The sequence below is a fragment of the Saccopteryx bilineata genome, chromosome 10, assembly GCF_036850765.1.
Source record: "Saccopteryx bilineata isolate mSacBil1 chromosome 10, mSacBil1_pri_phased_curated, whole genome shotgun sequence".
In the NCBI taxonomy this organism is placed as follows: domain Eukaryota; kingdom Metazoa; phylum Chordata; class Mammalia; order Chiroptera; family Emballonuridae; genus Saccopteryx; species Saccopteryx bilineata.
This window is the reverse complement of record NC_089499.1, coordinates 61,729,496-61,751,273: the sequence shown is the minus strand read 5'-3', so window position 1 is coordinate 61,751,273 and position 21,778 is coordinate 61,729,496. Positions and strand designations below refer to the sequence as shown.

Sequence of the window (21,778 nt, the reverse complement as noted above, 5' to 3'; positions counted from 1 at the left end):
AATAATCCTGAAATGCATTTGGCCTAATCAATGAAGCCAGGTTTCTGTTGGAATTTGGGCCTCATTATTTGCCTTTTTATTTCTGGTAACAGATGACACTAGGTCAGTTAGCTTTATACCAGAGAAAAGAGAATAGGAAAAATATTTTCAATGGAAATTTTGGAGTTAGAAACCATTATTTCATTATTGTCTTTTTCTGTTTCCAAAAATAAGGTGAAGAATAACTTTCAGACTCCAAAGACACCCCCTTCCTGTGTCTGCAGCCCCATTCCTCCCGCTCAGAGCTCCTCCTTGCTGCCTCCATCCTGCAGCCACCTGTGATGCCCTGCATGCTGCCACCTGCCCACTCCCTGCCTGCTCTGCCTCGGCCAACACCGACTCTCTTAGGCACTCCGCCTAGATCAAGCTTCTGGTTTTCCCTGTTCAGCTAGGAGATATTCCTCCTCAGGTGACACCTGTACCTGTCAGTGAAGCCCACTTTGCAGGCGTTGGATAAACACAGAATTGGATTTAAAAGGATGCACATAATCACAAAATATCTCTTCCAATACATGTATTAATTACAAAGGGAGTGAAGCCCCCCCCCACACACACACACCCATCCAAGGTTTTGCTTTCTGTAATATCAGTTACTTGCTATCTACCATAGTCCAAAATATTGAACGGAAAATTTCGGAAATAAACAGTTCATAAGTTTTAAATTGCACACTGTTCTGACTAGCTTAATGAAATCTTGTGCTGTCCTGCTCCATCCTGCCCAGGGCATGAATCATCCCTTTGTCTAACAAATCCATGCTGTACACACTCCCTGCCCATTAGTCAATTAGTAGCATCTCAGTTATCAAATCAGCCGTCGTGGTATTGCAGTGCTTATGTTCAAGTCACCCTTATTGTACTTAATAATGGCCTCAAAGCACAAAAATAGTGATACTGGCAATTTGGATTCAACAAAGAGAAGCAATAAACTGCTTCCTTTAAGTGAAGAGGTGAAAGAAAATAATTATATGCTGAGAATGCTAAGCTCTATAGTAAGAATAAATCTGTGAAATCGTGAAGAAGGAAAAATAAATAAAAATGACATTTGTGCTAGTTTTGCTATTGTACCACAAACTGCAAAAGTTATGACCATAGTACATGGTAAGTACTTAGTTAAGATGGAAAAAGCATAAAACTTTATCACAGTTATGCATGTATGGGGGGTGGAAAGCATATATATGTTGTTCAGTACAGTCCATTTCAGGTACCCACTGGAGATCTTGGAACATACCCCTTGCAGATAAGGGGAGGACTAGATAAGGGGAGGACTAGCAGCTTCCTCAGGCTGCTTGCTGGCTTAGAATAACAGAAATATATTTCTCACTGCTCAGGGGACTGGAAGTCCAAAATTAAAATCTCGGCATAGCCATGATTCCTTTGAAACCTGTAGGAGGATCCTTTCGTGCCATTTCTTAGCTTCTGGTGTTTGCTGTCAATCTTTGCTATTCTTTGTGTTATAGATAATTCACTCCAGGTGCTGTCTTTGTCATCACATGGCATTCTCCCTATGTGTCTGTGTCTAATTTTCCCTTCTTGTAAGGGCACCAGGGATTGGTTATAAGTCCCAGAGTAATCTAGTATGACCCCATCCTAACTTGATTACCTCTGCAAAGACCCTATTTCCATATAAGGTTACATTTACAGGTTCAGGGGTAGAACTTTAGCATATCTTTTTGGGAGGACACTGTTCAGCCCATAATGCCATCTTATCCAACAGGTCAAAGTTAACATCAGCAGTAATAAGATACAGTGACATACTGTACCCCCAATATAATGTATCAAGAAGGGCATATCTCTTCTGTTGTATTCTTGCCAAAAGTGCATTATCTGAATCTAATTGTGAGAAAACATCCAACAAATCTAAATTGAGAGATATTCTACAAAAAACAGACCAGTACTCTTCAAAAGCATCAATGTCATGAAAGACAAACTGATCCTGAAACAGAAAATGAACATTAGTGGGATAACTGATGGGTTCCTCTAAGAAATTCAGTTAATAATTTTTTAGCAATGTTAATATCTTAGTTTTGAGAAATGTACCATGGTTATGTAAGATTTTAACATTAGAGCAAATGAGGTAAAGAGTGCATCCAGAAGTACTCTGTACTATTTTTGCAACTCTTCTGAAAATCAAATTTTTAATAACAAAGAATGCATACATTGAGTAATGAGACAAATTCACTTGTTCTTAGAGGCAAAGGGGAGGAGGAAGAGAAATAATCTAGTGAAAACATACCAACTTTGTGTCCCATTTTAGGCTCTGTTAATTGAGAGCTTGCTTTTCACAAAGCATGGTGCTATGTGTTCATTGTATCTCTTGGGCAAAATACAATAGTTTAGCTGAGGTGTATGGTCCAGTGTGCGATCCAATGTCTTGCCTCTGTAACTTGAGATATGTGACCTGTGTAAGTACTTATGCTATTTGAACCTCGGCTTCCTCATCTATAAAATGGGGCTAATGATATTAGCTCTCTCATAGAATGATCTGATGATGCCATAAGCAAACCCATGGAAAATTCTTAGCCCAGTGCCTGGCACAGATTATAAGTTCCCAACAATAGCTCTGACCCACAGAATTCTCACTACTGCATTATGGAAGGATTATTTACCCATTTTTAAATTGAAGAAACTGTAGACAAGTAACTTGTCCAAGATCATCCAGCTAGTAAGTATGAAAGCCAGACTGATATAGTTAGATTGATAGATAGAAGGATGGATAGGATAGATAGAGACAGATGATTATATAGATATATATTATATATATAAATATTACATATATAAATATATATTTCTCCATCATTAAGTTAGAGGAGCCATTAACCAGGAAGTAGGGTCTGCAGGACTTCTTTGAGGGGCAAGACAGAAAACAAGCTGTCAAATCCCCTAAAATGTCAGGAGTGGGGTCATTTGAAGTAAAGCTTATGGCTTAGAAGGATGCAGAGGCAGCAGTAGAAGAATTGGCCATTGAGTCAGTAAAAGACCATGAAAGGGTGGGAAGGCTTTGGCAATAGGAGGTGTCAAAGGAAGTGAAAACACCAGAATATTTGTGTTGACCTAGGAGTTTTGAAGGGTGAGAATCTTGGGCATAAACTGTAAAACAATATGAACTGCCCTTTGGCACTGAGGAAGAGGGTGGTAATATTGAGGTCATTGTAATGAGCTTTACATTATTTGACTGGAGAGAGGCAGAGCAGGAGTGAGGATCTGGCAAGGACGGATGGCTTAGCTTTCTTAGTAGAAGGTGGTGCTGTTTTGGGAATGGAGAGACAGGCTTGAATTTGGGTGACATTCATGGAGAAAGCAAAGCACGCTGACAAATTAAATACAGCAGAACAGGTCTGCTATCCATGCACAATCCAAACTTGAGTGGCCCCTGTTTTCTCTATATGTTTCTAAAATAAATTAGAGTTGAATTCCACCAGATTGGTTTATGTTGTGGAGTTCAGTGATCGGGAGCCTGTTATTAGGTTTCTTAATGAAAAGAAACCTAATTTTTTAAAAAAATTTTTAAAAAAAGAGAAAAACAAGTCAGTAGACTAAAGCAGACTGCTGGGAGCCGGGTGGCAGGTGAGGCCTCTCCCTGGGGATGCCCATCTTCAAGTTTAAATGTTTCAAGGTAACTCCTAGCTTTTGATTTTCCAGCTACATGGACCTTTCCCTATTTTCGTCTGTGTTAGTTGAGAATTACTGAAATTCAGTAGTAAGATTTCTTTTTCATTTTACCAGGTTTCTTCTACTTATATTCAGTATCTGTCTCCTAGTACCCTTTCTTACTAGGCCCTTAAAAACAACTGACGTAAAAATTTGTCAAAACTAATCTCAGCTTGCCCCTGTCTGCTCCAGTTCAGCCTTCACTGGTACATTTGGGAAAAACAGTTTTCTGCTCATTACAATAGGTCTTTTTATTATGGAGAATTTGACTACATACCATAGGCAGAACTACAAACTGAGTCCTTATGCCCCCAACTTTATCATCCTGTGATTGATCCTGCTTCCTACCCATCCCCTTTCTCCAATCTCAAGTTATTTTTTTCTATTTTATTTATTTATTGTGTTTACATAGATTCTAGTGGCTCCCCGAATACATCCTCCCTCCCCCATATTTCTCTCAACATATCCCTTATCCCCCTCCCAACAGCTCCCTCCCCCCTTTTCTTCAGGTTTAATTGCATTCCTCAGTTCACTTTGTTCCTTGGATTCCTCAAATGAATGAGGTCATATGATATTTTTCTTTCTCTGCCTGGCTTATTTCACTTAACATAATAGTTTCCATGTCCACCCATGTTGTTGCAAAAGGTAATATTTCCTTCTTTTTCATGGCCCCATAGTATTCCATAGTATATATGTACCAAAGCTTTTTTTTTAATTTTTATTTATTTATTTATTCATTTTAGGGGGGGAGAGAGAGAGAAAGAGAGAGAGAGAGAGAGAGAGAGAGAGAAGGGGGAGGAGCAGGAAGCACCAACTCCCATATGTGCCTTGACCAGGCAAGCCAGGGTTTTGAACCGGCAACCTCAGTGTTTCCAGGTTGACGCTTTATCCACTGTGCCACCACAGGTCAGGCTATGTACCAAAGCTTTTTAATCCACTTACCCACTGACGAACACTTGGGCTGTTTCCGGATCTTCGCTATTGTGAACAATGCTGCCATAAACATGGGGGTGCATTTCTTTTTTTGAGTTAGTGATATGGTGTTCTTGGAATATATTACTAAAAGTGGGATGGCTGGGGCAAAAGGAAGTTCCATTTTTAATTTATTGAGGAATCTCCATACTGTTTTCCACAGTGGCTGCACCAGTCTGCATTCCCACCAGCAGTGCAGGAGGGTTCCCCTTTCTCCACATCCTCGCCAGCACTTATTATGTGTTGTTTTGTTGATGAGCACCATTCTGACTGGTGTGAGATGGTATCTCATTGTGGTTTTAATTTGCATTTCTCTAATGATTAGTGATGTTGAACATTTTTTCATATGCCTATTGGCCATCTGTATGTCCTCTTTGGAGAAGTGTCTATTCATTTCTTTGGCCCATTTTTGGATTGGATTGTCTGTCTTCCTGGTGTTGAGTTTTACAAGTTCTTTATAAATTTTGGTTATTAACTCCTTATCGGATGTATTGTCGAATATGTTCTCCCATTGTGTGGTTTGTCTTTTTATTCTGTTCTTACTGTCTTTAGCTGTACAAAAGCTTTTTAGTTTGATATAGTCTCATTTGTTTATCCTGTCTTTTATTTCACTTGCCCATGGAGATAAATCAGCAAATATATTGCTGCGAGAGATGTCGGTGAGCTTATTGCCTATGTTTTCTTTTAAGATGTTTATCGTTTCACGGGCTTATATTTAAGTCTTTTATCTATTTTGAGTTTATTTTTGTGAACTGTATAAGTTGGTGGTCTAGTTTCATTTTTTTGCAGGTAGCTGTCCAATTTTCCCAACACCATTTGTTAAAGAGACTGTCTTTACTCCATTGTATGCTCTTATCTCCTTTGTCAAATATCAGTTGTCCATAAAGGTGTGGGTTTATTTCTGAGTTCTCTGTGCTTTTCCATTGATCTATATGCCTCTTATGCTAGTACCAAGCTGTTTTGAGTACAATGGCCTTGTAATATAACTTGATATCACGAAGTGTAATACCTCCCACTTTATTCTTCTTTTTCAAGATTGCTGAGGCTATTCATGTTCTTTTTTGATTCCATATAAATTTTTGAAATTTGTGTTCTGTAACTTTGAAATATGTCATTGGTATTTTAATTAGTACTGCATTGAATTTATATATTTGCTTTGGGTAATATAGACATTTTAATGATGTTTATTCTTCCTAATCATGAGCACAGTATATGCTTCCACTTGTTTGTATCTTCCTTGATTTCTTTTATCAGTGTTTTATAATTTTCCAAGTACAAGTCTTTAACCTCCTTGGTTAAATTTACTCCTGGTACTTTATTTTTTTGGTTGCAATAGTGAAGGTGATTGTTTCCTTAATTTCTCTTTCTGACAGTTCATTATTGTTGTATAAAAATGCCTCTGATTTCTGTGTATTAATTTTGTACTCTGCCACCTTGCTGAATTCATTTATCAGGTCCAGTAGTTTTTTGACTGAGATTTTAGGGTTTTCTATATACAGTATCATATCATCTGCAAATAATGATAGTTTTACTTCTTTTCCAATTTGGATGCCTTTTATTTCTTCTTCTTGTCAGATTGCTGCAGCTAGGACTTCTAGGACTATGTTGAATAAGAGTGGTGAAAGAGGGCACCCCTGTCTTGTTCCTGATCTTAAGGAGATTGCTTTTAATTTTTGCCCATTGAGTATGATGTTGGCTATGGGCATGTCATAGATGGCCTTTATCATGTTGAGGTATGTTCCCTGTATTCCCACTTTTCTGAGTGTTTTGATCATAAATGGGTGCTGGATTTTATCAAATGGTTTTTCTGCATCTATTGAAATTATCGTGTGGTTTTTCTCCTTTTGTTTATGTGATGAATCACATTGATTGATTTACAAATATTGTACCATCCTTGCCTCCCCAGAATAAATCCCACTTGATCATGATGTATGATTTTTTTTATGTATTGCTGGATCATGTTTGCAAATATTTTGTTGAGGATTTCAGCATCTTAATTCTGCAGGGATATTGGCCTATAATTTTCGTTCTTTGTGTTGTCTTTGCCTGGTTTTGGAATCAGAATTATGCTCGCCTCATAAAAGGAGCTTGGAAGTCTTCCTTCCTCTTGAATTTTTTGAAATACAGTGTGTTTGTAAAGTCATGGTGCACTTTTGACCAGTCACAGGAAAACAGCAAAAGATGATAGATATGTGAAATCTGCACCAAATAAAAGGAAAACCCTCCCAGTTTCTGTAGGATGATATAGCAGCATGTGCGTATGCACAGATGATGATGTAACACCATGTATAGAGTGGAGCAGCCCACAGCCATGCCAGTCGAGATGTGGATGGTACATAGGAAAGTTCAGTGTGTTCTGTGGCTCGCTAAATTCGAATCCGTGACCAAAGTGCAACGTGAATATCGGCGCGTTTATAACGAAGCGCCACCACATAGGAATAACATTACTCGGTGGGATAAGCAGTTGAAGGAAACTGGCAGTTTGGTGGAGAAACCCCGTTCTGGTAGGCCATCAGTCAGTGACGAGTCTGTAGAGGCTATATGGGATAGCTACCTAAGGAGCCCTAAAAAATCTGTGTGTGAGCCCACATCAAACTGTACTGAATAGGTATGAAACTGGGAGAGTTTTCCTTTTATTTGGTGCAGATTTCACATTTCTATTGTCTTTTGTTGCTTTCCCCTATGACCGGTCAAAAGTGCACCATGACTTTACGGACACACTGTAGCTTGAGAAGGATAGGAGTTAGTTCTTTGAGTATTTGGTAGAATTCACCAGTGAAACTATCTGGCCCAGGGCTTTTGTTTGTTGGGAGTTTTTTGATAACTGTTTCGATCTCATTTGTTGTAATCAGTCTGTTTAGATTTTCTGATTCTTCCATATTGATTTTTGGAAGATTATATGTTTCAAGGAATTTGTCCATTTCACCTAGGTTGTTTAATTTTTTGGCATATAGGTCTTCATAGTATTGTCTTACAATATTTTGTATTTCTATTGTGTCGGTTGTTATTTCTCCGCTCTCACTTTAAATTTTATTTATTTGAGTCCTCTCTTTTTTTCTTGGTGAGTCTGGTTAAAGGTTCATCAATCTTGTTTACCCTTTCAAATAACCATCTCTTGGTTTCATTGATCCTCTGTATTGTTTTTTTAGCCTCTATGTCATTTATTTCTCCTCTAATCTTTATTATTTTCTTCTTCTACTACCTCTGTGGGCTTTACTTGCTGTTCTTTTTCTGGTTCTTTTAGATGCAGGGTTAGGTTGTTTTTTGAGCTTTTTCTAGCTTCTGAAAGTGTGCCTGTAGTGTTAGGAACTTCCCTCTCAATACTGCTTTTGCTGTGTCCCATAAAGTTTGAGTTGTTGTATGCTCATTGTCATTCGTTTCTAGGAATTTTTTTATTTCTTCTTTGATCTCATTGTTAACCCATTCATTATTTAATAACATGCCTTTTAGTTTCCATGTGTTTGAGTATTTTTTAGTTTTTCAGTTGTGGTTGATTTCTAGTTTCATGCCATTGTGATCAGAGAAAATGCTTGATATGATTTCAAGCTTCTTAAATTTGTTGAGACCGCTTTTGTGCCCTAACATGTGGTCTATCCTAGAGAATGTACCATGAGCACTTGAAAAGAATGTATATTCTGCTGCTTTAGGGTAAAAGGTTCTGAAGATATCTATTAAATCGAGTTGATCTAGTATGTCCTTTAAGTCTGCTGTTTCTTTGTTAATTTTCTTTCTTGAGGTTCTATCTAGTGATGTTAGTGGGGTATTGAAATCCCTTACTATTATAGTATTGCTGTTGATCTCACCCTTTATATCCATCAAAGTCTGCTTTATATATTTAGGTGCTTCTATATTAGGTGCGTAGATATTTATAATGGTTATCTCTTCCTGATGGATTGCTCCCTTTATCATTATGTAGTGACCTTCTTTATCTCTTACTATAGCCTTTGTTTTAAAGTCCATTTTGTCTCATATAAGTATTGCTTGCTACTCTAGCTTTTTTTCATTTCCATTTGCATGAAATATTTTTTTCCATTCTTTTACCTTTAGTCTATGTGTATCTTTTGTTTTCAAGTGTGTCTCTTGTAGACAGCATATGTATGGGTCCTGTTTTCTTATCCACGCAGCTACCCTATGTCCTTTGATTGGATCATTTAAGCCATTTACATTTAAGGTTATTATTGATACGTAGTTGTTTATTGCCATTTTATTCTTTAAAGCTATATTCCTCTTTTACTATATTCTTTTCCCCCTTTGTTTTGTTTACAACAGGCCCCTTAACATTTCTTGCAGCATTGGTTTGATTGTAATGAATTCCTTGAGTTTTTTTGTCTTTTTTTAATCTGGGAAGCTTTTTATTTTTCCTTCGATTTAAACAATAGCCTTGCTGGATAAAGTAGTCTTGGTTGTAGGCATTACTTTGAATATTTCTTGCCATTCCCTTCTGGTCTCAAGTGTTTCTGTTGAGAAGTTGGATGTCATCCTTATGGGGGCTCCTTTGTAGGTGATCACCTTTTTTTCTCTAGTAGCTTTTAATATTTTCTCTTTATCTCTTAGCTTTGGTATTTTAATTATAATGTGTCTTGGTGTGGATTTCTTTGGTTTTCTCTTTAATAAAATTCTCTCTGCTTCTTGAACCTGTGTGACTTTTCCTGCATTAATTTAGGGAAGTTTTCAGCTATGATTTGATTGAACAAGGTCTTTATTCCTTGTTCTTTCTCTTCTTCTTCAGGAACTCCTATGATGCGGATGTTGTTTTTCTTTAGGTTGTCACAGAGCTCTCTCAGAGTTTCTTCAGATTTTTTCAGTCTCTTTTCTTTTTACTGCTCCACTTCCATGTTTTTGTTTATCTTATCTTCTAAATAGTTGATTCGATCCTTTGCTTCATCCAGCCTGCTTGTAATTGCTTCTAGTGTAGTCTTCATTTCTGATATTGTATTTGTCATTTCTGACTGGTTCTTCTTTATTATTTCAATGTCCTTTTTTATGTTTGTTATCTCTTTATTTATATGCTCACTGTGACCATCTATTGTTGTTCTAAGATCTTTCAGCATTCTAATAATCATTATTTTAAACTCTGCATCTGGTAGTTTGCTTATTTCCATCTCACTCAGTTCATTTTCTGGGGGTTTCTCTTGTTGATTCATTTGGATTATATTTCTTTGTCTTCCTATTTTGTCTGTGTTGCCCTGGACTTCCCTGGCTGGGGCCTGGTGCAGATCAGTGGGGGTCACTGCCTATGACTGGTTGTTATCCACCTTTTGGGAGCTGCAGGTTTTCCAGGGCTTGTGGCTGCTTCTGCTGGGTCCAGGTGCTGTTGTAAATATCAGCTGCACTCCTAGGCTTGCTTTTATCTACTCTTGGCCTGTGAGAAGTTCTTTTAAAAGTTCAAGTTCCCCTAGCCTGACCAAGTGGTGGCGCTAGTGGATAGAGCGTCGGACTGGGATGTGGAAGACCCAGGTTCGAGACCCCGTGGTTGCCAGTTTGAGCGTGGGCTCATCTGGTTTGAGCAAAAATTCACCAGCTTGGACCCAAGGTCACTGGCTCCAGCAAGGGGTTGCACGGTCTGCTGAAGGCCCATGGTCAAGGCACATATGAGAAAGCAATCAATGAACAACTAAGGTGTCGCAATGTGCAACGAAAAACTAATGATTGATGCTTCTCATCTCTCCATTCCTGCCTGTCTGCCTGTCCCTGTCTATCCCTCACTCTGACTCTCTCTCTGTCTCTGTAAAAAAAAAAAAAAAAAAAAAAAAAAAAAAGTTCAAGTTCCCCTAATATCTGCTTTCTGTTGCCTCATTGCTGGCTACTTGTTGGTCTCAGTACTGTAATTCAGTGATTAGGTACAGTATTAGATGTGGCCGACTCCTTAGTCTCAGGTGTCATTCTATCCAGACATTTTATTTACTTATTTTATTTTTTTGTTCTTTTTCAGCACTCAGTAGGGTGTAGTTTCACAGGTCCAGTTAGTGTGGCTCCTGTGCTCCCGTTGTTTGGTCTGTCTACCAGACCGCCTCTGCTGTTGCTGCCTTGGGCTTTTTGGCTCTAGTGCTGCTGGCTCTAGCCCGCCTCTGTGACTAAGGCTGCCCTGGTCTGCTGCTCGCCCGTTTGGACTGCTTCCAGGGCTGCCTCCTTCAGCTCAGATCTCAGCAGCCCTGTGGGGTGGGGGCTCCGCCTGCCCTCTCAGATCACCGCCGATATCACCAATGCTTTCGCTGCCACTGAGGGCCCGCCTGCACCCCAAGCAGGTTTGTGAGCCAGCCCAGATCCCTGTAGCAGCTGGGCAACTTCCGCCATAGCTGGTGGGCTACCACACGCCTGCGCGTTCCCCCTCTGTTGACTCTTGGGCCTCCACACCCACCAGTGGGGCGCCACTCAGCGAGCAGGACTGTGTGTGCACCCGGGCTTCCCCAGCGGCAGCGGCAGTTCCCAGCTCCACTGGCGGGCTTGCGCCTGCTCGCTCAAACCTCTGCTGCTGCACCCTGCTGCCTTTAGCCTGCACTCAGCATTGCGGAGGGTGGTGTAGCTTAGCCCTCTGCACTCCCTAGTTGTGTCCCTAACATGGCACCTGGCTTTAAGCACCTTCATTGTAGCTAGGGTAATGGAGTGCATCGGTGGATGGGACACTTTCTTTCCTTTGCTGTTGATGCTGTTCCCAGGAAAAATGTTTACTTTAAATTTGGGGAGTGACTCAGCCCAGGGGTTAGGGCAGGCATGGCCAACATACAGCCCATGGGCTGGAACCGGCCCATGTAATGAGTTTATGCGGCCGCGATTAAATTTTTAATATTCTCCGCACAACACACTGTGGAAATGAAATAAGTGGTACTTTTAAATCATTATACATAAACTACAATATCTTCAATAATCTTGAGCTCAGCTTATATTTGTGAACAAACTTTTTCTTTAATGAATCTAAATAAAAGTACAAGATCAAGATTGAATGATTTACATTTAGAGGCTGTGTTAAGTATAGAGCCAGATATTAAAAAAAAATAGGCCATGCAAAGCACCTCAACATGTCACATTAGTTTTTTTGTTAATTTGTTGTACTAAGTTACTTACATTTATTCATAAACAAATTATATAATAAAATTTTACTTAAATAAATCATTTTTGTATTTAACATTTTTTCATTTTAATATTTCGTCTGGCCTGTGAAAAAAGTTTTCTTTCTAATCTGGCCCGAGGGCAAAAACTGTTGGCCACAGCTGGGTTAGGGTGTCCTGGAGCTCTGGGAAAGTGGCTGAGGGAGGCTCTCTGTGCAGTTCCTTTAATACGGGGCCTGGGTCTGAGAGTCCTGCCTCCTTCTCTCAAACCGTGTCTATGCTTTTTTCTCAGCCAAATATAGTCCGTAAACCCCTTCCGGGCTCCAGGACTCTAGGCTGGGATTCTGGTTTTTGGGATAGGGACCTACCACTCACTGGATAGCCTTCCCCATCACGAAAGTCCCTCCTGGGCGCGGCTTGCTCCCGGGAGTGGAGCAGCCTTTCCCGCGTCTCCGCCTTTCCTACCAGACTCAGTGTGGGTTCTTTGGTGGTCCTTGGCTGTAGAATCCTCTTAGTTTAATCCAAAGTTCGTCTTTCACATGAGTGTTCTCAGATTTAAGTTGTAATCCACCTTGGTTCTAGGAAGTGGGAGTTGGAGCATCTGCCTACTCTGTGGCCATCTTGGATCTCAATTAAAATTAAAAAAAAAAATCCAACCTCAAGTTATTTTGAAGCAGATCCTAGGAATTATACTTTTTATGTCCCTTATTTGTGCATATTATGGGTCAAGGAAAGTTTGTGTTCCCTTTTGGCTGATTTGTTTGGAAAGTTAAGAGAGTGAAATGCAGGAGAATGGGGTTACTCCCATAAAGGGTAAATCAGATACATCTCTGGCTCACCAACGGGGGACCAGCATGTCTGGCTGCAGGAAGAAGATATGAATCCAGCCAGTGCTTTCTGCTGGGGCTGCAGGCTGGCTGAGTGTGCTTGTGGGAGAGTGCCGTGCCTGCGACTGTTGGCTATAGGTGTATTATAGCAGAAAGCTGAGGCTGATGACCTCCATTGCAGGAGATGATTCCTGTGCTGCCAACAGCAGTATATGGAAGAGTGGTTAGCAAACTATGACCCGTCTGCCAAATATAGCCCACTTCCTTCGGCCTACAAGCTAAAAGTTGTTTCTCTATGTTTTTAATGATTGAGAAAAGCAAAAGAATAATATTTTGTGACATGTGAAAATTCTATGAAATTTGAATTTTAGTGTCTAAAAATAAAGTTTTAATGGGATATAACTGCACTAATTTATTTACTTACTGTTTATAGGTGATGGGGGAAATGAGTAGGCCTGACAGAAACTGAATGATCCAGAAAGCCTAAAATATTTACCATCTTGCCCCTTGCAGAAAATGTTAGCCAAGCCCTGGTGTAGGGCGTGGGCTATGGAGCTAGCCTGTCTAGATTGAAATTCTGGCTACCTTTTTGAGCTGAGTGACTTTATGCAAGTTGCTCAGTTTGTGCCTCAGTTTCCTCATCTTTATTTTTATTTATTCTTTAAAGATATTATTTATTGATTTTAGAAAGAGGAGAGAGAGAGAAGAGGGGAGAGCGGGAAGCATCAGCTCATAGCAGTTGCTTCTTGTATGTGCTTTGATGGGCAAGCCCGGGGTTTCGTACTGGCAAGCTCAGCATTCCAGGTTGGCTCGCTGTCTACTGCACCACCACAGGTCAGGAGTCCGTTTCCCCATCTTTAACCCTTTGAGTAGTGAGCCTTTCTCATGCTCACTGACCCCCAGGAATGAAGTGATTTTTTTCAAAAATGAAATTAGTTCCAGTTACTCTGGATGGTCAGGAGGCATGAGGACGTACATGAACGTTCGTACTACTCAAAGGTTAAAATGAGGATTATAATAGTAGCTGCCTTGCAGGGCTGTGCAGAGGAATAAATTAGTAAATATCTATAAAGCGCTAAAAATCCCTACAAGAAATGTGAGCTCATTATTATTTAATAATGCTAGAACTTCTGAATCACTCTGAGATTGTAATTTCCTTTTTAACGTGAAGATGATGAGAAAAGCATCCTAGAGGGTTACTGGGTGGGTGAAACCTGACCCCTAGGTGCACAGTGCCCAGCACATCTTCCATTACACAGATGGAGTGCTGCAGATCACTTCCATAATGTTCCCAAGCATTGGTAAGACATGTTTTATGACTCCAGCAACTCATGGGCAAAAGTATCAGCTGGCACAATTGAGTCTCCTCTCCCTTACTTCTGGCCAGGTGTAGAGCAGCCAGGAGTGGTGCTTGCCCCTATAGCTTTGTTTCTAGTCCCTCCTGGGGCTCAGTGAAATAGGAAACCTAGTTCCTGGGGCTCAGTGAAGGTAGTCTCTGCAGCTACACACATGATATGGAAGACCCCCTTACTGCTCCCAGCCCCACTCTGGCTGCAAAAGTGAAGTACAGGGAGAGAGGTTTCCTTATGTCTTGCCTATTAGGATAGAACTATTTTTGAAGGAATAAAAAATTGAACTAGCTCATGTTTCTATGATAAGCAGTTTCTAACATTGCATATAATCTGCTTTGGTTTGTATCTCTTGGGAGGAAGAATGAGAAGAAGATAAAAATTACTGTATCCCCTAGGAAAGGAATATTAAAATCTATTTAATTAAAGCCCACATTAAAAATAAAATTGCATGAAGTGCTTTATTCCCTTTTGTTTGTAATTCATGCACAAGAGATATTTAAATTGCTAAATCAATTCCTTTATGAAAAAATATGATCTCTATGCCTTTCTTCATTCTCTCCTTCCTCTCATCTCTCCTTTTTCTTTCCTTTTCTCCCCATTTTCCTCCCTTCCTTGTCCACTGAAAAGATGAAGAAAAACATTTGATAAAAGTTAATCCTGATTCATGATAAAAATTCACAGCAAACTTAGCATACAAGGGAACTTTCTCTACTTGAAAAAAGGTATCTTGTTCATGCGCTCAAGAAACAATACTTGCCTGACCTGTGGTGGCGCAGTGGATAAAGCGTCGACCTGGAAATGCTGAGGTCGCCGGTTCAAAACCCTGGCTTGCCTGGTCAAGGCACATATGGGAGTTGATGCTTCCTGCTCCTCCCCCTTCTCTCTCTTTCTTTCTCTCTCTCCCTCCTCTCTCCTCTCTAAAATGAATAAATAAATAAAAATAAATAAATAAATTAATTAAAAAAAAAAAAGAAACAATACTTAAGGATGAAAACTTCATAATAATCACTTTATATTCAGGAATTAGAGTAGTGTCTCCATTATCACAGTTTATAATCAACAATGTACAGGTGGTCCTAGCTAGCACAATAAGACAAAAAACAAAACAAAACTGTAAGCCCTGGAAAAGATGCATTCAGAATATGCTGCCTACACAGAACATACAATGCCTTTTACTTTTCTTTTTTTAACTTCTTTAGTGAGATTCCCTCATGCTCTGTCTTAAAATTGCATGGTAGGAGTGGGTCTGTACTTGAAATAGGACACCTTGTTCCTGGGTTTAGCATTGACCTTGCCCAGCCTGGTCTGGCAGCTGAGTTGTTAGAGTAGGAAGCATCTGAAGGTTGTATAGTGTCATCTCTGTAAAGCCCAGAAGCAACCCTGGTATTGCATTTGCTAGTTGTGGGTATAGCTATTTAACTAGAATCTGGAAACATTTTCTCTGAGGGCTCTTTTTAGACAGCAGTAAAATGTAGCTGGAGACATGCTGAGTAAATGGAAAAGAAAAATCAAATTAGGCTAAAAAATTTTTTTTAATCTCATTCTCACTGAAGCCTCAAGGAGAACACTGTAATTCATACTTCACTCATGTGGGTCAGGCATAAAACCTCCTCCATATATCCAGTAACCTGTAAATGTTCTGGTTTTGAAATTGCACCTGCCTGCTTTGCTGGATCACAGCACAAAATCATGCAACACTAGTTTCTGATTCAATTTTTTGTTACTTGGAAATATCAAGTTGCCAGAGAGAAGCCTGATGTTTACTTCCAAATGGTCAATGCCTTGGGAAAGAAATTTTTGTTTGTTTGTTTTTTGTTTTTTTAAATTAAGTGAGAAGCAGGGAGGCAGAGACAGACTCCTGCATGCGCCGTGACCGGGATCCACCTAGCAAGCCCCCTCCCAGGCCATGCTCTGCCCATCTGGGGCCGCTGTTCCATTGCTTACCAACCAAGCTATTTTAGTGCTTGAGGCAAGGCCAGGGAGCCATCTTAAGTGCCCGGGGCCAATGTGCTTGAACTATTCAAGCCATGGCTGTAGGAGGGAGAGAGAGAGAGAGAAAGAGGAGGGGTGGAAAGCAGATGATTGCTTTTACTGTGTGCTCTGACTGGGAATCGAACCTGGGACTTCCACATGCCGAGCTGACTCTACTGCTGAGTCAACTGGCCAGGGCCAGAAAGTAGTTTTAATTATGATCTCCTGTAGCAGCACTGCACAACCTGCAGAGGAGCTGGCCTTAGCATCATGCATATATTTTGTAGCTGTGCAGAAAGTGCCCATCTGACTGGGTCAATGGACAGCAAAGTCAGCAGAACCTTAGAAAAGATGACACAGCAGGTGGAACAGAACTGATAGGTGAATCTTCTCCTATCCTACTAAGTATGCAATTCTTCCTGCCTCTTTTTAGAGCAAGGGAACTCATTTGGCATTTGCTCTTCAGTCTCCCCACTCTGATGCAGACTCTGTGACCTAGCAGCTGAACTCATTAAAGAAATAGAGATTCAGGAGTGTCTAGGTTCTGAGGTGTGTGAAGGATTATCTAAGACTAAGTCCTGCCCTCCCCCCAGAAATCTCATAGCTCATTTGCTGCAGTGCAGTTAGTTCATGCTATCAAAGATGATGAAATCATATGCTAGAATTTTCATCCCAAGGCAGGAATCATTTAGAGAAATTTAGGGGATGTTCAAGAGTGTGTGTGTGTACTCATTATGACAGTGATGCAATGCTGACGTAAAACATATTTTTAAAATCCTCCTGTGGGGACAGATTCTCAGGAGCCAGGAATTGGACAGAGAGCATCCTGAAGGGCACTGTCACCTGGAGGCAGCAGGGCTATTGGATCTTTCTCTCAGGCACTTGAAGAATTAGAATGTGATGTCTCTCATGTTGAGAGATTCATCCAGTGCGTTTTGGAACTGAGCCTTCCCAGTGTTTAGAGTTTTCCTGCTGTCTGTTCAGCTCAGCAAGCCGAGATGCTGGAGAGGTAGCCAGCAGCCGGATTCATTCTCTGTCTTGGGGAAGATATTTTACGCTTAGAGAAATCATAACTCACTCCTGGCCACATTGTGGAATTGTTTTTATACTTTTTTATTTTTTAATTTTTTTTTTAGTCTTTAAATCTTTCTAATTAAATGCCAGAAACATTGGGTCTATTTCAAAGAAAGCTTCTGATTTCTGGGGCTGGCAAGGACATAAAATGACATGAGAATGTCTTGGCAGAATTCCAAATCCGAGCAAGATTTTCCCAAGTACCTACTATGCTCAGAACATCCTGCAAGGTTGTTCCAGAGGATCTGAAGTTCTGGCTTAACCCTCGAAACTCTGAAAGAAAGCAATGGCTGAAAAGGAAAGATGAGCATCTTGAGACTCCTTCTGGAAATGATTGAGATTTGCCACGACATTTGTCACATTTGGCTTTATCTGTTAAAATTGGGTGTCTTCATGTGCTGTCCAGCATCTGCGGCAGGTCAGATGGAGCTTAGGAAGACAAGGGTAATGTTCTCTTTGTCCTTGTAAGACGTTTTGTCTGTCATCTTTGTCTTTCAGCCTGTTGTTTTATTTATGTAATTCTTGACTGCAAAGTCACTGGAATGGATAGCCTCCCTCTCACCCTTCAGCTTGGTTTGGGGTAACTGGCAAATTTGCAAATATTTTCTGTGGAGGTGATTTTCAAAACTGGTGGCTATATGTATTACAAAAACCAATGCCCATGGTAGGCTTTTCTCTTGATGCATTTTCTTTTGCTGTCTGGTTGTTCTTTATAAGTATTTTTTTTCTTTTTCTATTTTCTTTATAAGTATTAATATGTACATTTCAAATATACTGAAATGCAAATAGTTTTCTTAAGAGTTCAGTAGTAGAACTTCTTTAAATTTTTTTTAATTTAGTTAGCAAAGTTTTCTTGTGTTTTAAAAAATCCATTGCATAAAAGAAATTTGGAGGATGGTTTTAGGCAATGTAGAGAAAAGGTTTTTCAAAAGAAGAATTCAGAATTTTCAAAGACAGCTACCTGACAATGTCATTGCATGGGAAATCTGAGGCAGATTTTCTCTACAGGAGGCGTTGGGGAGAATGATCTTACTGAGTGGAAGCTTCTGAGTTAAAAGCAGGCAGGTGTTGGGAGTGAGAGTAGGGAGTAGATCTGGCCCATTTGCTGGGTGCTCAGAGCTGCTTCTGTTGACGTTTCCCTGCCATTTCTCCTTCCCTGGCTCCTAAGCCAGGTCATCTCTGCACAGCTGGAGTGAGATAGGGCACTGTTTGCATTTCCCAGGTCGGTGTGCAGCCAGCAGCTCATGAAGTGGGGCACGACTTTGTGGTAGAGTTATGTTGTCTTTGTAACTGCCCTTGACATTTTCCTTTCTCTTTTTTTAATCTTACAGGAGCCTAGTAATAAACGGGTCAAACCCCTTTCCAGAGTCACATCACTAGCAAACCTCATCCCGCCTGTGAAGGCTACGCCATTAAAGCGCTTCAGCCAAACCCTGCAGGTAAGAAGGGCATGGTGGCTCCTGTTTACAAAAAACCATGTTGTGCAGGAGGAGACATTTCTGTTTTACTGAGAATCTGCCCTGGTTTTAGATTGACCCGAATCAAGGTTTATTTCAATAGAAGGGAGCAAGGGAGGGGACTGAAAGGAAGAAAGAGGTATTTTCAAGTTGTAAACTGGGGTCAGGCAGTGTCCTGTGAGAAAGGTAACTTGAGTCATCTCTGTCCGGTCTGCCCTCACAATTGTATTTCCAAATTGTGTGTCCCATTCAGACACACACAAGTTTTGTGTTAAAATGTCCAATGGGCCTTCTAAGGAAACCAGCACACATGTGAGCCAGAGGGCAAGAGCCTCGGGACTTAGATTGGGACCTGCAAATTATAGCTCATGGAAAAAAATTTAGCCCACCTTATGTCTTCTTATGGCTCATGAGCTAGGAATGATTTTTACTTTTTTGAATGGCTCTGAAAAAATAAAAAAAGGAATGATGGTCCACATATGAAAATTATGAAACTCATATTTCAATGTCCATAAATAAAGTTTATTGGAACACAGGCATGCCCAAATGTTTATGGGTTGTCTAATGGCTGCTTTTGTACTGTAGTGACAAAGTCGAATAGTTGTTACAAAGACCATATTGCCCCCAAGGCCAAAAATATGTACTATCTGGTCCTTTGCAGAAAGTGTTTGCTGACCCCTGGCTTAGAACAGAGGCCCTGGAAAGGAAGTATCTCAGTTCTGACCTCGGCTCTGTCACTCAAAGACTTTGTCACCTTGGGCAGATGACTTAACATCTCTAGGTCTTGCTTTTATTCCTAATGGGTAAACTGGGGGTTATGCCACCAGCTCCTTTATAGAATCATTAAAGATTTACAAGGTAGTGCATTTAAAGGACTTAGTATATAGCGCTTTGATCCTTAATTAGCAATCACTAGTCTACTAATTAGTTAGCTAAGTAGTAAATACTATTATCTACTGTAGTAATTAGTAAGTGATGGTTGTTGTTCTTGTTCTTAAACTCCTGATAAAGTTTATCTTTTAAAGTAGAAGTTGAGATTTGCCCAAGGTCTGTACCCAGTTTGATAATCATGAAAGTCCTTTTGTAAACTGAAGGCCACAGAAGTCATGCCATGAAAAGCTCACCTTGTTTGGCTGAGAAGTAGACTTGCATCTGCCATTTCTCACTTACCCTGAATACTTTTCTTTGTAATATTTATATCTTGACTTTGTGAGTCATTAAGAAAGCTGTGGACTAGAACCCAAGGCTTGTCTTACGCTATGACAGTCTATGACTTGAGAACTGATTTAGTCTCCCTCATCCCCTCCTGTTGTTGCTTGCTTCTACACCATTCAGTCGATGTGCTGTGACTCTGCTTAGCCCAAGCTGTTCTTGCCTCTTTCCTGTAGATGCCAACCCTCTCCAGTGCTTACTGCCTGCCCTGTCATTCCTCTGTTAACTCTACTAACAGTTTCTTTTGAATGAATACCTCATCACATAATTAGCTGTAGGTTTGACTCTTTCTCTTGGTACTTGGGCCTCTGGGACCTTCAGTATCCCCTGATCACCTTTGTGAGAGAACAGGAGAAAAAAAATAAGGTTGTCTGGGGGAGCCAGATGAAGGACTTTGAAGCTAGTAGATAAAAATGTGTTTACCTTCTCCCTCCTGTGACCAGTCCTGCAGACCTCTGGCCAAGTTCATTGCAGGCTTACTCTGGAAGATTCATCACCTCTCTAGTCATGAACATCTGGTCTTTTGCTGAGTTCTGCTTTTTGAAAATTCTTTAACCCGTATACTGCTATTTCACCCTTTCCTTTCCATCCCAGTGACTGTGGCTCAAGTTCATTCCCTCTGTAGTTATTTCCCCCCTTGATTATAAGACCTTCATGTTGCCAGCCATCCCTTCCCATTGTCTGTCCTAGGACAGTCCACCCTCTGCCCCAGGAAGGGCTTTACTCATCCCACAAGTATTGAGTGGGCCTTCTTTGTGCACCAGGCTTTATGTCCTGCCCTCATGTTGCTTTCATTCTAGATCAGCGGTTCTCAACCTGGGGGTTGCGACCCCGGCGGGGGTCGAATGACCAAAACACAGGGGTCGCCTAAAGCCATCAGAAATACATATTTTATTTTAAAATGTATTGTATAATAAATATGTATTTTCCGATGACTTTAGGCAACCCCTGTGTTTTGGTCGTTTGACCCCCACCTGGGTCGCGACCCACAGGTTGAGAATCGCTGTTTTAGATAGAGTTGCTTTCTGGAAACTTTATGGCCACATCTGGCTCTCAAGTTGTGTTTTTTTTGGCTGCACAGTATTTTGAGTTAATGTTTAAAAATCAAAACAGTCTATATAAGAATGAGGAAGTGGAATGCCGGGCAGTGCTGGGCCTCTGTTCCCCTGTGGCAGTAATGAGCTGGACCTGAGTAACCAGCCAGCTGTCACCTACAAATGCCCCCATTGTCATACCTTCAAAATCTTTCCTTTGGCTTCCCAAGCAACCTTTATTTCTTTTCTCCTGTTTCTTTCCTACACAGATCTTACACAGGAAACACTGCAGGAAATATTTATTCACCTTGAAAATTTACATTGACCTAGAGAACGAGGGCAGAAAGAAATCAAGCTATGTCTGAAATCCAGCAGACTGAGGCCAAGCAAGAGTGAGAAAGCCAGACCTGAGGGAGGAATCTGACATGTAGAGATTAGTTTCTAAAACCTCAAAGATTTTTTTGTAGCATAATAATTTTTTATTTACTTTTTTCAAATGCCATGATAACTAGCAAACTACAGGCTCCATTTATGGACAGAAACAACCCAGGCAGTTATTCATAATAGTTGTGCACGTAGACAAAAAGAGAACTTGAGCAATGTGCTTATGTCGTGAGTCTGTCCTTGGGTGGGGTGGGGGGTGGCCAGCAAATGGAATTATGCCCCTGTGGTTGTATGCAGAGTTAGACAGCCATGTTTACAGGGGATCTACAAAACATGAAAAATGCCCCCCACCCTCACTGATATTTCCAACAGTCACCTTGGTGCATGCAGTGTAAGTTCTGCAGAATTACTCCGGTTAGCATCTCAATACCAATCTCATGACTTGATTGCTTCCCTCACTAGCTAGAATGGGACAAGATGCTGATATAGCCTGAGGAGCAGGAAGGCTGAGGGGTAAGGGGCAATCCCAAAGGGGTACTCAGTGCACCAGCCTAACCTCCTTTCCCATTTTGTGTACTGTGCTGAGCCCTTTCTGGAAGGAGAGGAACAGAGAACAAGGAGTGAGGGGTGCAGCATGCCCCTCAGCATTAATTTCTTACCCGTATTTTTATATATTTATACTTTTTCTACTTCCAAAAACACTCAAGGCTCTGACTTAGCAGCCTAGTTATCTGCTGCCATCCCCCTTTCCTTGGCTTCTGA

General features: G+C 40.6%; 1 protein-coding gene across 5 annotated transcripts in view; it reads left to right on the top strand.

Moving 5' to 3' along the window:
* The window catches only part of ARHGEF3 (Rho guanine nucleotide exchange factor 3), a 381,307-nt gene that overhangs the window by 310,419 nt on the left and 49,110 nt on the right, over positions 1 to 21,778 (top strand). For 4 of the 5 annotated variants that reach the window (XM_066246135.1, XM_066246137.1, XM_066246136.1 and 1 more), the window contains one exon: positions 18,261 to 18,368. In XM_066246135.1, the coding sequence (XP_066102232.1) occupies positions 18,261 to 18,368 (108 nt within the window). Of the gene's footprint in view, positions 1 to 17,250; positions 17,374 to 18,260; positions 18,369 to 21,778 lie in introns of those variants that run through there. The other variant, XM_066246139.1, reaches the window with a different exon arrangement.